This window comes from Pezoporus wallicus, unplaced genomic scaffold, assembly GCF_028554395.1.
Source record: "Pezoporus wallicus isolate ANWC-B61680 ecotype Strahan unplaced genomic scaffold, APGP_CSIRO_Pwel_v1 contig_5261, whole genome shotgun sequence".
Lineage (NCBI taxonomy): Eukaryota > Metazoa > Chordata > Aves > Psittaciformes > Psittacidae > Pezoporus > Pezoporus wallicus.
Genome location: NW_026642423.1, coordinates 184,192 through 200,350, shown reverse-complemented (window position 1 = coordinate 200,350; position 16,159 = coordinate 184,192). Strand labels below are relative to the sequence as shown.

Sequence of the window (16,159 nt, the reverse complement as noted above, 5' to 3'; positions counted from 1 at the left end):
CTCCTTTTCCCAAATTGCATTGTTTGGAATATTATCACAGCCAGCTAAATGGGGCTGGGGATCTCTCTTAGGGATATCTATTTATGAAGACCATTGATTCTCTTCTGTCCACATGAAGATCAGATGCTGCTTGGAACAAGATCACCTCCAGCCATCAGAATAGGATTGTGCTTTCCTATTTCCCCTCTTGGTTGGATGGACTGTAGATGCTTGTTCTGATTCTGGCAAATTCTTAATGATTTATCTCCAAGCACTGGTGCCAGGCCTCACTCTGGCCTCTGTTCATCCCCCTGCCTGATCTTGTAAGTCCTTTCCCCTGATGCTGGTGGATATGAAGGGCGCTGGGTTGCATTTGGCCAGAAAAGCCAGGAGCAGGAATTCTCCTGGAGCATTATTCTGCACATATTCTTTTTATTATTATTTATTTATCAGTAGTAGTATCAATGAAAATCCTCCCTCAATGCTCAGCTCCATTTTGCAGATCAGTGGCCTGCATCATTTCAGATTGACAGTGGAGTAGGAGTGCGGAAATATGCTATGTTGTTCCATACTTTTTTTGTTTGGATGCTCATTCCCAATTAACGGTAGTTGTGTCTTCGAATTCCTTAAGAAGATATGAAAAATCTCAGCCTAAACTGACATAGTCTTAGTCATTGTCCCTTCTTTATCTTTTCTCCTTACTACCAATAAAAGCATAGTATCCCTGGACTCAGATTTTTCAAAGATGAACTAGTTTTTAAAGTCTCTTTGCTGACACAGCCTGTAGTTCCACAGAACAACCAGAGCTGTAGTGATACCAAAGGTGGTTTTGAAATAAGCAAATAATGTAGCTGTATGCTTTAAGAGAACAAGAGCAGCTTGCTATCTGTGCTCCAGCTGCAAAGCCATGTTGAGTATCTTCCTTGCTACAGTCCTGCTTTTTGTTCTCGTCAGTTTTGGGGTTTTAATTTCATTATTTGAACCAGGTAGGTGTTATACTATCTCCTGAGTGACGGTGTTGAACTTATTCCTGAGACTTTACTTACCAAACCAGCTGCAATAATACTGTTTCACTACAGAATTGCATGAGTTTTGCATGCCTGATTTCTTGCTCTGAAAGGAATATTTTCAAAACAAAGGTTTGTGTGTGTATATATCAGGGGAAAGATGTCCGTGTTTTCCCCCGCCTCAGAAATGAGATACGCTCATTTCTGGCACCCTGTGTTTCCTCCAGAGAGTTTGCTGTATTAATTTAGTACCTCCTTTTGGGGTTGGAGTTGTGAAACTCAACACCAAATAATTATAGTACTGCCTTAGCAAACTAATTGCATTAACAGCGAGGAGGGTACGTACAGGGAGCAGAGTAACATTCATGCTTATGCCTCTTTTACTAAAATTTGCTGTGATTGTGCTTCTCATTCAGCTTAAAATGTGGGGGGTATTTTCCAGATTTTCCCAGTGTAGCAGCCTTCTGCATGCTGCTGATATGTTGCTCTCCTTTTCAGGACCCAAGTCCTGTGCTAAATGAAGTGCCTCAGCCTGGCATTGGCACTGACTATCCAACCTCCTTCACTTCAATCAACAAGTCTTCCTCTGCCTATCCCTCAACCACAATCGTCAATCCTACTATTGTCCTCTTGCAGCACAATCGAGGTAAGGAGACATCCAATTAGATATTTGTGGCTCAAATTGAGCAACCTGTTGTGCTACAGGGAACTGGGGAATGTGTGTGCCATGGACAATTAAGTACAGACTACTGAAAGCTAGCAAAACTTAAAGTTGTAGTTACTGGAGCATACAACAGGTGCAAGTAAGAGGTTAGAGCTGTGGGACAATGCCTATTTCTTCCTAATTAAAACCTGTGGATCCCAGCCACTCTGAGGTTGGGGGAGAGGCTTACAACAGGCTGTGGACATATGAGTAAGTTATTGCAGTGTTGTAACAGTTTGTCCCCCATCAGGTGTCCTGTCATGGTGGGAAGGGTGTATGCTCACATGTGTCAGTAGGAGCAAGGTAGCTTGAGGTAGGTTCACCTGGAAAAGGGACTGTGGTACTTCTCAGCTACTGCAGTGTGAAAGCAGCCATATTTTCAGTTACTGTGGGAGAGATTTGACTTCTGATTCTCAGCAGAATTTACCCAATAGTAAATAATCCATTTGCCCATAAGTTTGAACTTGGCAATTTCTTCCTATATAACTAGATCAACTAAAACTCTAGTAGGCCTAAAGCTCTGGGTTTGCATATGAACAAAACAATCTTGTTTGGGCATTGCTTTCTTGTGTTTACTCATCTAAACCTTTCTCTGCCTCACAGCATCTCTTTTTGAATGAATAGTTGCATCATTTTGCTTCTGGCATTAGAGGGAAACTTTGTTTCTCCTTTTTAGTGCCCCTGATGGCTGGCATTCCCCAGCTTCCTAGCTCATTGTGGGTCACTGAGGAGAGTAGCTTATAAAGGGCCACAACAATGCAGTCCAATTTGCCTTGATTTCCAGTGGATTTAGGAAACTCCAGAACAGACAGATTCCAGTCTACAATGCTATGACTTACCTTTTGCAAAATAAAACAAGAAAATAAGGAAATAGGGGCAAAGCCTGCACTCCTCATATTGTAGTCATTCTATAATTGCAGGCATGCATTTATGTGCTGCTTTGCAGCCTCTCGTGTTGTTTTTTTAGTGTATTTTTAAAGCAGATATCAGTCTTGATCTTGAAAATAGGATCTTCTCTGTAGCCCAGCTGATGATAGGGGTAATGAGTGGGTGATCTCTTCCTTTTTGCCAGCATCTGAAGCAGCTTTGCTTATGTGCTTCTGAACGAGGGTGTCTGGATTCCTCAGCCGCTTCAAGAGGAAAAAATATTTGAGGCATCCTTTTTTATCTCAAAGCTTTTTGTTCACTATCTTGAGGTGGGATACTCTTTTGGTTGTTTTTTGCATTAAATCTGGAGCATTTCAGTGTGTACCACACAAGAATATTTTCTCTTTGTAGGTTTTAATAGCATGAGAGACAAATCTGTAAAATATGACGATCCACACACAATGGCTCTGAGACAACTGATACCAAGTTTTTCCGTTAACTAATCACCTTCAGAGTTACTGATTTGTCCTGTCTGATTGTCTTTACTTTGACCAGTAGCACGCACAATATTGTATCCCGATAGTTTGAAGAGCCTTCTCTCATCACATTTTTGTTGACTGCAATATAGATAATCACCTGATGAGCAACTTGATTGTGCCCGTATCTTATTCTGATGTGTGGTTTTCAGTCTTTTTTAGTCAAATTTGTAATCATATTGAACTGGTTTGACAAGGCATCTTAGTCATAAATCTGCACTGATTGTTGTGTGTCATGCTATGTATTTATTAGTAAAATCACATATAAGTCATTACTGTTGTTTTTTTTTCCTGGCATTATTGTCAACTGGACAAATAGAAGTCCCAGCCATCACACTAATGCTTTTCAAAGGTTGTCACAACATTTGCTTTCTTGCTTGTCCTGGAAAAGGAAGGTTCCTTTGTATTCCAAGACATAAAGAGGATGAATGTTAATGGTCCAATGAGCTGCTCTCTTGAGAGCAGAAAACTGCTCTAAAACTCTTCATTACAACTTATATGAAGATGGTACTTTTCGAGCATCTGACCTCAGTTGTCGTTCAGCGTATTCCTTAGTTGCTGTTGAAGTGGAAAGATTTCTTCATCAGGCAGCAGAATGTCAGATTTTTTAATTTTTATTTTTTCCACCAAATGCAGAATGAAAAGAGTAATCAGATGCGTCATCTTTTCTGCCCTCTTATTAACAGTTCCACTGTGTCTGTTTGGTAGAACAAGATCATTGCTAGGTTTCTGTTTATTGTTCATGTACCTCAAAACCTCTTTTTGAGTCTGAGACATTCTGTTAATTCTTTTTCTTCCATTGTCACTTTCTTCCATTTCTGAGCATATGGTATCTACTCATAGGTACATGTTTTCTTAGTTTTCCATCTTTTCATGTGTTGAAGGTTTGTTATGGTTCATTATGCTTCCATTCCTATCTAGGCTGTATCCAAGCATAGCATTCAAATTTCTAATTTCTAACACTAAACAGTGTTTTAAAGTGGTTCTCAGATGTTAGTTGTCTATTACATTTCTGTCCTGGCTGACATGATTCATATTTGGTTTCAACTTTATGGACCTTATCTATTAAAAAATTGTTTGGTCTTGTAGCATGTAAAGAATTTTTACTAGTTCATGATCCACATTCACCTGAATGGTTAATTATGTTTTGTGCTGAAATCAATTCCTTCATGTCAAGATGAGGTTTAAAATAAATTCCTCTTATCTGCTATGAAATACCCTCTGAATTAGAATTTTTAAGGTCATTTTAATGCTGGCATCTGAGATCTGCAGTAGTTTAGTTAGTTTTCCAGATGGATAATGTGACTTTCTTTCTCCTCAGCAGATTATTGCCTGCTTTTTAAGGAGCTGGTTATCTTTGTTTTTGGAGTGACTGTTGTATCAGACATCACCTACTGTCCTATTTTATGCTTTATCTGCTAGTTGATTAATCTGTAAGCATGTAAGACCCTTTGATGTGAAGCTGTCAGAGACTTAGAAACAAGTAATGGCATTTGAAGCACAGAAACTACACTATATCCTTTTTTTTTCTGCTTCATCTTAGTCGGTTGTGATGAGAGCTCAGAATTTTTTATACTGGATTTCAGTAATGCCACCTGAATAAGATCGATGCTTATAAACAATTCATTTCAGATCCTCTTTCTCATTCCTAGCAGCAAGGTAAGGGTATCTTCCCTTCACAATCTGTTGGTGCCTTGGTTAATCTTTGTTTTTATTTTGCACTAAGTACTTGTCTCCTCTTCCCTTTTTTTTGCTAGTTTCATGTCTTAGTTTCCTCCAGTGCTCCCTCCTCTGGGAACTTTGAAGGCATCTATATTCATTCCTTCATTGGTGCCAGCAGTTCTGTTCCTCTGCTCAACCCTTTCTCTGAGAAGCCTACAAATTTTTGGCCTTTGCTTACAGTTCCAGAGCACAAGATCAGGAGTTAAAAACTCATTTAGCTGATGTGTGCCTGGGACTTGCAAGCTGGTTCTGGTCATGCAGGAGAGTGAAATAGATACCTCCTACTCTTTCTTTCCACTTCTATCCATCAGCAGCTCTCTTTCCTACTCAGAGACATAAGTGAAAATGAAACCTCCTTTTCCTCCTCTTCATGTAAAAAGTACTTTTTTTTTTTTTTTTTTAATGAAAAGTCTATTAATCCATTATATACTCTCCCCTATGGAGGAAAAGACAGGAAAGAGCTCTCAAGCATCTACTCTTTAAAACACATGTTCTTGTCAGGAGACCTTAGTGACTGAACGTCATTCTCCTAAGTGAACATGATGGCAGAAGCTGAGACCATCCTTTACTTGCATCTTTTCCTCCTTTCTCATAATACAGCAGCCTATCCTGATGGCCTGCTTAAAAGCGTGAACCCTGAAGGAGGTAGTTCCCATCTGCTTTTCAGGTCCAGATTGCTAACCCTTTTACCTATTGCATATAGGGGTTTGTTTCATGTGATAGTAGTTATCATGTGAGCATAATGTGCACTAGCAGCTTGCCATTGGTGGTTAGCAGAGTAGAAGTGCTAGGGTTAAAGAAGAAAGCTGATAGGTGTTGGTGAGGGCACTGTGCTTAGTGAGGAGAAATATTGCTCTCCCTTGCCAAGATGATCTACTTAGTACAAGTATCTAGTAAAGGTGGGTTCTGCTAGCAAACAGCATAATCCTGGAGGATTGTGACCTACTGCAGACTTGCTTGGCAAGTGTCCCATGCCACCCCACAGCACACTTACTTCCTGGGCAGGCATTGCATGGCATGATTTATTATGTTTATATAACAGGTGTGATTAATATATTAAGGTTTTTTAATTTTTGCATTAACAATATGAGCTTTGAAGAGTGTTTGTATTTTTGTATGTAAATAAAATCCTTTATTCTTTTCAAATGGTTTTCATGCTTTAAATGAAAGGATTAATTGCTAGGGAATAGAAAAAGCAGAGAACAGAGAGCTCAGGATTCTTGGTTTATTCCCAGCTGTGACTTGGGCAAGTCCTCTGGGCATCCCTTTAGAAAGCAGCTGTGAACATCACCTTTAGGGTGGTCAAACATGCTGGAAGATACCACAAATGTCTCGGTATGAGAACTCAGTAAGGAAAGACCCTAAACCAAGGGGAGCATTCTGAGAATCAAAGCCTTAATCAAGCTGTGTCTGTGTGCAAATCACCAAATCTGTGGCTCAGTAGACTGTGATGAGACTCAGCAAGCACCAGCAATGACTTGATTCTTTCCTGTATCCTTTCAAAGTGCTTCAGCATTATTGCTTCAAAATGTACTTCATGCTAACGGGTAACAGAGTTAGCCGACAAGTTGTTTGACTCTGTGAGTCTTTACTGTTTTTCAAACTGTCTCCTGTCCAACTGTTTTCATTCTCTGATTTAAAAAAAAAAAAAAAAAAAAGTCCTTTGTAAATAATATTGGTCACTGCATCACGAGATTTATATTATTCCACAAGGCTGCTGTGTGGAGAAGAGACTGTGGGCTGTCACTTTGGCAGGGTATTTGAAAACAGATTCTCTTCAGCAGCTGCTGCCATTCTGTCTACAGTGTATTTCTTGCCTGTCAGAAATGCAGCACCAGAGCACTTGCTGTTTATGTCTCACCCATTTGTTCTGTATTTCTTGTTTTGTTTCTTCCTTTACCACAGAACAGCAAAAAAGGCTTAGTAGCCTGGCAGGTATGATATGAAAGGTCTGCAACCCCCAACTGCTACCTCTGATGGAGCAAAGCTGCTGCTTTGTAGGTTTGTGGAGTACCTTTAGCAAACACACTTCCCAGGAACTGCAAATGAATTAGTATAAATATTTGCCCTGGCTTAGTCTGGCTCACTTAATGTTTGATTTCAGTCTGTTATCCAAATGCTACCTGTGTTGCTGCATGTTAGTATACTAAAAACCTAAATTACTCCTCTATTCCTCATAAGTCATGAGATTTACATAAAGTTTAATTGTTCCAGTTGACTTTGGGGGCTGCCTTTAGGTTTATTCTCATGGGGCATATTATCAAGTTTCTCTACATAGCCATTAGAGTCATGGTGAGGGGAAAGGAAAAGGAATATAAAACAATATGTGACTCTAAAAGCATAAGTATTTGTGCCAGATGTCAAGAAATAGACAATAAAATTGTAATGTGCAAGTGTGCATGTGTGCTGCCATCCTTCTTTCTCTGGGCAGTTCTCTGCTCTTGTAATTGGTATGAGAGTCTGTCCCTGAAAGAAGAGCAAGTTGTTTTCATGGCTATCTTTCCCTCCCCATGCCTCAAACAGAAGAAGGTCAGTCTGCAGTGGGCATTATAGGACCAGCACATTATGCACCACTTACCCATATTGTTATTGTTAGGTTATGGCCATGGCAGCGTAAATGGAGACGGGAGAGAGAAGAGTCACAGAGAGTGCCTAAGCACTTTAAATGTCACAAATAGAAACACAAGGAAGCCAATACTGTGTGCTCTTACTCTGCTGTGTGGGCCCTGGACTAACAGAGCCTGTCCCATGAGGCAGCTGCTGACTTGGTCCAACTTCATCCGTCAGGCTCCTTCAGCTGCTACACCAGCCTGTCCATCCTCCCTGCTGCCACCCTGCTGAGGTGACAGGCTGCATACAGCTTGCACTGGTTTCTCTCAACTCCTTCCCTTAGTTAGGTAGTATGTCATCTGTCGCCACTCAACTACAAGTTTGATACTTGCCTGCAAGTCCGGATAGATGTTTCCTGTTGGTTTTTGCTTTCGCAAGGTGTTTCCCTTAATTATCAGGAATTGTTTTCTGAACTAGAGATAGTCCAGAGTAGTTTATTAGAACCTGAATGATCCTTGCTCTGGAAGAGTGAAGCATATTGTGGCACAGCTGGGTCTGCATCTGCTCTTACCATACCAAAACAACAACACAAAGCTGCTTGTTGCCTCCTCTCCCCCTACTTTTTATGTCCTATTTGTCACAGCAGTAAAACTCTTTTACTGTGGAACCCCATATATTGCTGCTGCTCTTGCAAAAGGATAGCTCAGGTACCATGGAGTGTGGTTCCTGGTGCAATCTGTTTATTTGGGTGATAAGGCATCAGATTTGGTGCTCTAATTTTTAAATACCTCAAAGCCTGGTATACAGCTCCATAAGCTCTTTTGAAATCATTGAAACCCCATGGCAAAAAATAAGTATGAACTTTAGCCTTTATTTTCCAAGTTGTAGGGTATTATAGGAAATATGTGGTGAAAGATGTCTGCTTTAGTTCCTCCCTCTGCAAAGAATGCTGTGCAGCAGGTGTCTTTCTTTGCAGCATCGGCTAAGCAGCCAAACTGGACCGGCAGCTAAGCTGATTCTCTTGGTTGAGTCCTGTGGACCTTGGAAGAACTTTCCTGGCAAAGTACACAGGGAGGGCTTGCCCTAATACAACTGTCCTGTTAGACAGGCCTCTCCTGTCCCCAGGATTGTCAGTCCAGCACCTTCAGCAAGCTCTAAGTGCACTCTAAAAAAATATTTTTTAAATACATTTAACAGGCTGGTAGGTTTCCCACCTGGCTATACCATGCTCGATTGCTCTTAAAACTTGATGTTATAACATTAAAGATGTGAATCAATGGTTGGGAGATGACTGGCACAGGCCAGGGGTCAATTTTTGCTAAATTAAAGACTTTGCATAGATCATGGCTGGGGCACTGGGGTCCGCTTGGCAAACAGCCAACCACTTTTCCAGTGCAGGAAGCCAGGGAACCAAGAAGAAATAACATATATTTACCAGTCCTGTTAGAGAAGGACTTTGTGACCTTCTCTGGTGTCAAATTCTTTGTCCTGCAGAAAATAATGATTTTTCCAGACAGAAGCTCAGGACTTGTAACCAGCAGTGACAATGATAAGTAATGGAAGAAAGCTGTGACCTTTTCTGAAGTTTGCATCCTCTCTACATCTTCATCCACATCCCAAAACCCACTTTCTTTTGGTCTTCAAGGTTATGGAAGAATGGTCTAGTTTCAGTTGCTCTTTCCCTACCCTGTTCCTAGAGGCTTAGTAAGGAGTTTAGTAATGTAAATGGACTAAATACTTCCTACAAAATAGAAAGCCCTGTACATCAGCAACATGAAAGGACCAAAAGACAGTGCACAGACCTTCACAGGGCGGGGAAATAGTCTATCTAGTCTAGTGGAAGGTGCCTTTGCCTGTGGCAGGGGGGTTGGAACTAGATGATCTTTAAGGTCCCTTCCAACCTTCCAACCCAAACCATTCTATGATTCTATGAAAACGCTAAGGATTTAATAGATTCTTTGCCTGATTTTGAACATGTATAAACATTATTTAATTAATTTAATTAAAGAAGATGAAGACTTAAAATTTGATGGTAATTTCATACCAACCACTCAAACGCAAATCCTTCATGCACTGAGTTTTGCAGGGCAGAATTGTGTTTGCTCAAGGTACCAACAGACCAATGCTTTGTTACGCATGAGCCTTTCCTCTGCTAACTGCCCCTTTCAGATTTCTGCACACTTAATGGCTTTGGGCAGTATGGTGATGTGCATGTGAATAAAAGTATCTTTCTCTCTTCAATGCATGCAGTGATGTAAAAATGATAGAACTTGGCAAAGTCTTGATGAGGCAGACTGTAAAATCATACATGTTTCCTCTCCAGAAAATCCACATAGAAGAAGTCATTGGCAGAGCCTAAGGGTTACTGTGCTGCAGCTCTCCAAAACATTGTAGAGCTTCAGAGCAACCTGGGCTTCCTTGGTTCTTTGTCCAGTAGTGGTGGTGCCCGCTGCTATGTGCGGGTGTCAGTTGTGCTGCGTCAAGGAATTCTGGGTGGAGCAAGATGGTCTGGAGCAATTAGTTGTTTTGCCCAACCTTTATGCAGACTCATGTTCAAGAGGAATCATATGTATGCTTAAACAAAACTGGAATTTACTGTTTAAAAACTGGTTAGGGCACAGAGGTGAATTAGAAGCATCATATGTAATGAATGGGACTGTAATGAATGAGATTGCCAGTGCAAGCTGTTAAAAAACTAATGCTCCACTACCTGATAGGATGCTCCATTAGATTGAAGTCACCAGCAGAAAGAGATGTCTAGGAGACTGTATCACTGATGTTTTTGGATGAAGAATAAGACTGCAGAGTCGCTACGTAGTCAGAAAGACACAAAACACCAACCCACAGACAGTCCTTGAAACCAGAATTTTCTGTTGTCTTACACGACAGCTGAGAGGTGCTAGCTTCCTTTTGCTGGCATCAAATGTTTTCATGCTAGCTTTCCTTCAGTCCACATGTTAACCACATCTAGCAGTGGCACAGTCTGTCTCATCAACTACTTGCTAGGATTTTTGTCTTGAGTGTGGAATGTGGTGATGTGGTGAAATGCTGGCATAAGAATTGCTCATTGTCATTTCCAGATTCAGTGCCAGACAGACTAGTTTCTGATAAAGTTGATTCAGCTCTCATACGGGACAAGCCGCTTAAGGAGACAGTGTCAAGTGAGAAGAGAGCAATGGAGGAAAAGAGAAGCACTGTCAAGAGTCCTCAGCACATGGCTGATACCTCTGTTGATGATATTGGCATTCCGCTGAGGGTAAGGCAACACTGAGCACAAATGTAAAAAACCTGGGCCAGATTCTGCCTACCTTAGGGGTTGGGGAATTCACTAAAGCTGCAGATTTTGCAGAGATTTAAGAGAGGGCATAATTCTAGTTCCAATGTATTTTATGATATTATTTCTTATATTTATTATTTATTGCCTATTGGTGACCTATTTCAGTCTTCTTGGGGAGTAGGGGAGGGATGTGGATAAAAACTTAATTCACTCTTCTCATCATATTTGAAAATACTGATTTCTGCTCTTTTCTTCTGCAGCTAGCAGCTAAGGGAGAATTTTGTCCTATTTTAGCTATCTTAAAGGCAGATACCTCTTTTATATGACATGTTTAAATTAATTCAGTGTTCAGGGGAATTATCGTGAAGAGAATTATTAACCTCCTTTTACAACTAGTGTCTGGAGTGACTTGAGCAGTAAATGTTTCTAAGTGCCCATTGAATACTTAGGAAGTTGATATGTATGACTAAAATGGGAAAGGTGTCTACTTTTACATGTCAAATCCGATTAATATGCAAAACCTTCCACACAATCTACACTTCTACGTGGGTTATAACCAATCCATGCAAAGCTTGTATGTTAATTAGTAACTTTAGTGAAGCCTGTAGTTTCATTATGTATGAGATTATGTATCTGAATGAAATCACTTGTATTTCAAAGTATTAATTTCATATACCAGAGTGTAAACCTCTTTCATTGCTGTAAGAATCCTAAGAACTTTGAAAGACTGGTAGAATTCATGGTTGTGATTATTTATGTGCATATTTATTTTTCCAATAGAATACAGACAGATCGAAGGACTGGTACAAGACAATGTTCAAACAGATCCACAAGCTGAATAGAGGTACTGTAACACAGATGGTTTTTTTATTTACTTTAAAAGACCGCTTTGATAACATTTTGTTTCATTCATGGGAAAAATTGTACTGGATTATCAAATAAAAACATTTTATGTTAACTAGTGTTTGCTCTGCACCACAGAACTCAAACAATGCATTTGAAATCTCTGAAGGCAAAGGTAAGAGAACAGTGAAGTCCAGAGGAAGGTCTGAGTTGTTCTGAAAGGTGAACTGCAGTGCCCTCATGAAATCAAGACAACTATTTGAGATCAGAAAGTTGCTGATAATTCCATATTTAAAGAAAATAGATCCCTGAACTCCAGTTTTAGCAGCTAAACCTCATACACACACACATTTTTAAAGGACAGTAGGTTTTGCTCTGTGAAAAAGAGGAATTTTTACACTGTAAAGCTTGATTTGAAGCTCACTGAAACTAGTTGAAAGGTTTCCATTGGTTATTTTGGTGAGCTCAGAATCTGAACTCTGCTTTTTTTCAGAACCTCCATTTTTCTCTTTTCAAAACCTCAGATTGTGGTGATCACTTGCAAACCATGTAATGGTGTACTCTCAGGGGATCCCCTACTTCGGGGCACTTCTGTGCCTGGCTGCTGATACACTCATGTTTTCTTCTGTATGAAAAATGGCTGCAGTAGCAATTGAAAACTACTCTCTGAACAGCCTGACATGCAGTAAAATGCAGTTCAGAACCATGCTTACATAATAAAACACAGAGCATGCAAAACTGGAGCTGTATTTGCTGCTACAGGTGCTGTCACAATGAGCTTTATGCATAGGTAGATGCTGTGTTATACTGATTGGAATGTGATCCTAATCCTCGTGGTCCTAACAGAGGTCCTTCAGCTCAGCTTTGGAAGCTCAGTTTCAGAAGGAGGAGAATTATTTCAGCCCCCTTGGCTTCCAGAATCTCTCACACGGCCCAGACATGCATGGCAGCAATAAGCAAAGAGGCATCTAGGTTGTGTCATGCTAGAACACCAGCATGAAAGAGACTGTTTTGCAGCCAGCTTGTATGGATTCTTGTCTCGCCCTTCTTCCCCTTTAAATCTGTGCTCTCTGTTCTTTTTTTGCAAATTACGTTCCTCTCCTTAGACACTCCTGAAGAAAACCCTTATTGCCCTACCTACATATTTCCTGAACTTCCTGAAATCCAGCAAAAAACCGAAGGTACCAGAAGTTTAGTCAGAGTATCTGTTGTCTTGTGCTTTGAGTTAACTGTACTATAGCACCCTAATAGTAACTAGATTCAGGTTCTAGATTTCTGTTAAACCACGTGTTACACTGGTTGGAAATTCAGTTATGCCCACTATACCTTCTTCTGTGATGCATAAAATAACAAAATCTTTGCTAATCCATTAATCTTTTTTTAAAGTATGATGCCGTTTAGTATCGTTAAAGTAGGCAATAAAATCATACGATGATAGGAAATTGGGGGATGAAGCAGAACCTCCACTTTTACTGTGGATAGTTTCAAAATCCACTGCTTTTCTCTGCTGCAGAAGACAATCCTTATTCTCCTACATACCAGTTTCCTGCATCTACTCCTAGTCCTATCTCTGAAGGTAATAATAAAGGACCATATATATTTTTCTGCACAAATGCTGCCTTACCCATTTATTTTCCTCCTGGAGTTTTTTGTAGTTGCTGAGCATTATGCTGCCTCATAATGATTTGCTGCACCCTAAGCATTGCCTTGACTGTATGATGCCTTTTTGGCTTTGCAGTGTTCCTCTGGCTTTGTAACTAGTATTTGACTAATGCTACTTGGGGTTTGCTTGGTTTTATGTGCTTGTCAGTTCTATTTAGCCATGTGCATGCAGTGATTATTTAACATGCTTAGAATGTTGACTTACACAAAGATGTGGTTTAACTGAGATTTCTCCCACCCCCCCTTTGAGATCAGTATATTTCTTTAATTATTGGCTTCTGGTTTTGAATATTAACACAGTATTAGGGCCAGACCCAAAATGCCCCTGAAGTCTATTGGTAAAAAGGCTGCTTGCTTCAGTGGGTTTTGGGTCAGTCCCTCAATGTAGTCTTTAAAAATAAATATAACTTGGTGACATAGGTTCAGGGCTGGCCTTAGGTGCACTTGGCATATCTAGGCAAGGACAGAGTTTAATAGTCTCATCAGTTCATCTTGCAAATATATGTTGTCTTTACCTGATCCTCTTCATGTGCTCAGCAGATTCCTTTAAACTTCATGTACAAACCAATATTATTTGCAGTCATCTTTCAGGGGTGGTGAAATAGCATCTCTTGCAGTGATAATCATGTAACTGTGTGCGTACACATGAAAACATATATATGAGAAACACTGGAATCCGCTGCATACATTGGACATACGGAAATTTACTGATTGGGAATTTCTTACTGGTGACAGCCTTGCTGACTTGGTAGTGCTTTGGTGTCACTTTAGATCCTGCAATTTAGGAACTTGCCTACTTAGCCTGTGCCTCAAGCCAACCCTGGTGAGACTGTTAACCATTTCATTCCATGTTTATATTAAACATCTGGTGGTACTGCATAAAAATGCATATGCATACAATATGGGTTCTAGCTGAGATGCTCTAAGAAAACCTGGAGATGTAACGTGTATGTCACTGTTAAAATAGATGTGGATGAGTGTCACTCAGGTTTCTAAGATAATTGCTCATTTCTTGGTGTAATGTGTAGGTGAATTTTGCAGAGTCCTGTCTTGCAAATCATCATACAGTGTAAATTATTTTCTATTGGTAGAATGGTATGTGAATATGGATGAGAGAGAAACAAAGAGTCTCAGTAACTAATTGATAATGGAGTTCTACAGAGATACATTTTGCTCTTTTTTGAAATAACATAGTTTGCAAAAACAATGGTGATAACATATTGAGTCTGGTTTACTGTCCCCTATACACTTACAAATGTGCATATGAAAGTAATATGCTGGCTTAGGTAGTTGGAATTTTCTTGGACCAAACAATCGATTTTTATTCTCAATATGTTAGGAAATGTTTCTCTAATATTTGCTTGTATTCTTTCCTACATAAAGAATCCAGAATATCTGTTGGGTTGGAGTGCATGTTTCATGCTTAGAAAACATTTCAGAGTTACATACTCAATGGTAAAGTGTTTTTAAAAAGATGGGCTGAAGCCTCAGTTCCATATAATCAGCGGTTTTTTGCTTTGGATTAGAAACATAGAATCATAGAATAGTTAGGGTTGGAAAGGACCTTAAGATCATCTAGTTCCATTCCCCCTGCCATGGGCAGGGACACCTCACACTAAACCATGTCACCCAAGGCCCTGCCCAACCTGGCCTTGAGCACTGCCAGGGATGGAGAATTCACAACTTCCCTGGGAAACCCATTCCAGTGCCTCACCACCCTTACAGTGAAGAATTTCTTCCTTATATCCAATCTAAACTTCCCCTGTTTAAGTTTTAACCTGTTACCTCTTGTCCTATCACTACAGGCCCTAATGAAGAGTCCATCCATGCATCCCTATAGCCCTCCTTCAGATACTGGAAGGCTGCTATGAGGTCTCCACGCAGCCTTCTCTTCTCCAGGCTGAACAGCCCCAACTTTCTCAGCCTGTCTTCATATGGGAGGTGCTCCAGTCCCCTGATCATCCTCGTGGCCCTCCTCTGTTCCAACAGTTCCAAGTCCTTTTTATGTTGAGGACACCAGGACTGCACACAATACTCCAAGTGAGGTCTCACGAGAGCAGAGTAGAGGGGCAGGATCACCTCCTTCGTCCTGCTGGTCATGCTCCTTTTGATGCAGCCCAGGATACGGTTGGCTTTCTGGGCTGTGAGCTGACACTGCTGGCTCATGTTCATTTTTTCATCAACCACCACCCCCAAGTCCTTCTCCGCAGGGCTGCTCTGAATCTCTTCTCTGCCCAACCTGTAGCTGTGCCTGGGATTGCTCCGACCCAGGTGTAGGACCTTGCACTTGTCATGGTTAAACTTCATGAGGTTGGCATCAGCCCACCTCACAAGCGTGTCCAGGTCCCTCTGGATGGCATTCCTTCCCTCCAGCGTATCAACCGAACCACACAGCTTGGTGTCATCAGGAAACTTGCTGAGGGCACACTCAATCCCACTGTCCATGTCAGCAACAAAGATGTTAAACAAGACCGGTCCCAACACTGAGGTACACCACTTGTTACTGGTCTCCAGCTGAACACTGAGCCATTGACCACAACTCTTTGCATGCAGCCATCCAGCCAGTTCTTTATCCACCGAGTGGTCCATCCATCAAATTGATCTCTCTCCAATTTAGAGACAAGGATGTTGTGTGGGACAGTGTCGAATGCTTTGCACAAGTCCAGGTAGATGACATCAGCTGCTCAACCCCTGTCCATCAGTTCTGTAGCCCCGTCATAGAAGGCCACCAAAGTGGTCAGGCAGGATTTCCCCTTAGTGAAGCCATGCTGGCTGTCACCAAGCACCTTGTTGATTTTCATGTGCCTTAGCATGCCTTCCAGGAGAATCTGCTCCAAGATTTTGCCAGGCACAGAGGTGAGACTGACTGGTCTGTAATTCCCTGGGTCATCCATTTTCCCCTTCTTGAAAATGGGGGTTATATTTCCCTTTTTCCGGTTGTTGGGAACTTCACCTGACTGCCATGATTTTTCAAATATAATGGCCAGCGGCTTAGCAACTTCATTTGCCCGCT

General features: G+C 40.9%; 1 protein-coding gene across 29 annotated transcripts in view; it reads left to right on the top strand.

Annotated features, from left to right (window-relative positions):
- The window catches only part of SORBS1 (sorbin and SH3 domain containing 1), a 76,665-nt gene that overhangs the window by 21,655 nt on the left and 38,851 nt on the right, over positions 1-16,159 (top strand). For 16 of the 29 annotated variants that reach the window (XM_057430274.1, XM_057430271.1, XM_057430279.1 and 13 more), the window contains 4 exons: positions 1,485-1,632; positions 6,720-6,749; positions 10,445-10,620; positions 11,422-11,485. In XM_057430274.1, the coding sequence (XP_057286257.1) occupies positions 1,485-1,632; positions 6,720-6,749; positions 10,445-10,620; positions 11,422-11,485 (418 nt within the window). Of the gene's footprint in view, positions 1-1,484; positions 1,633-6,719; positions 6,750-10,444; positions 10,621-11,421; positions 11,486-12,590; positions 12,666-12,997; positions 13,061-16,159 lie in introns of all 29 variants that reach the window. The other 13 variants (XM_057430268.1, XM_057430273.1, XM_057430272.1 and 10 more) reach the window with 1 other exon arrangement.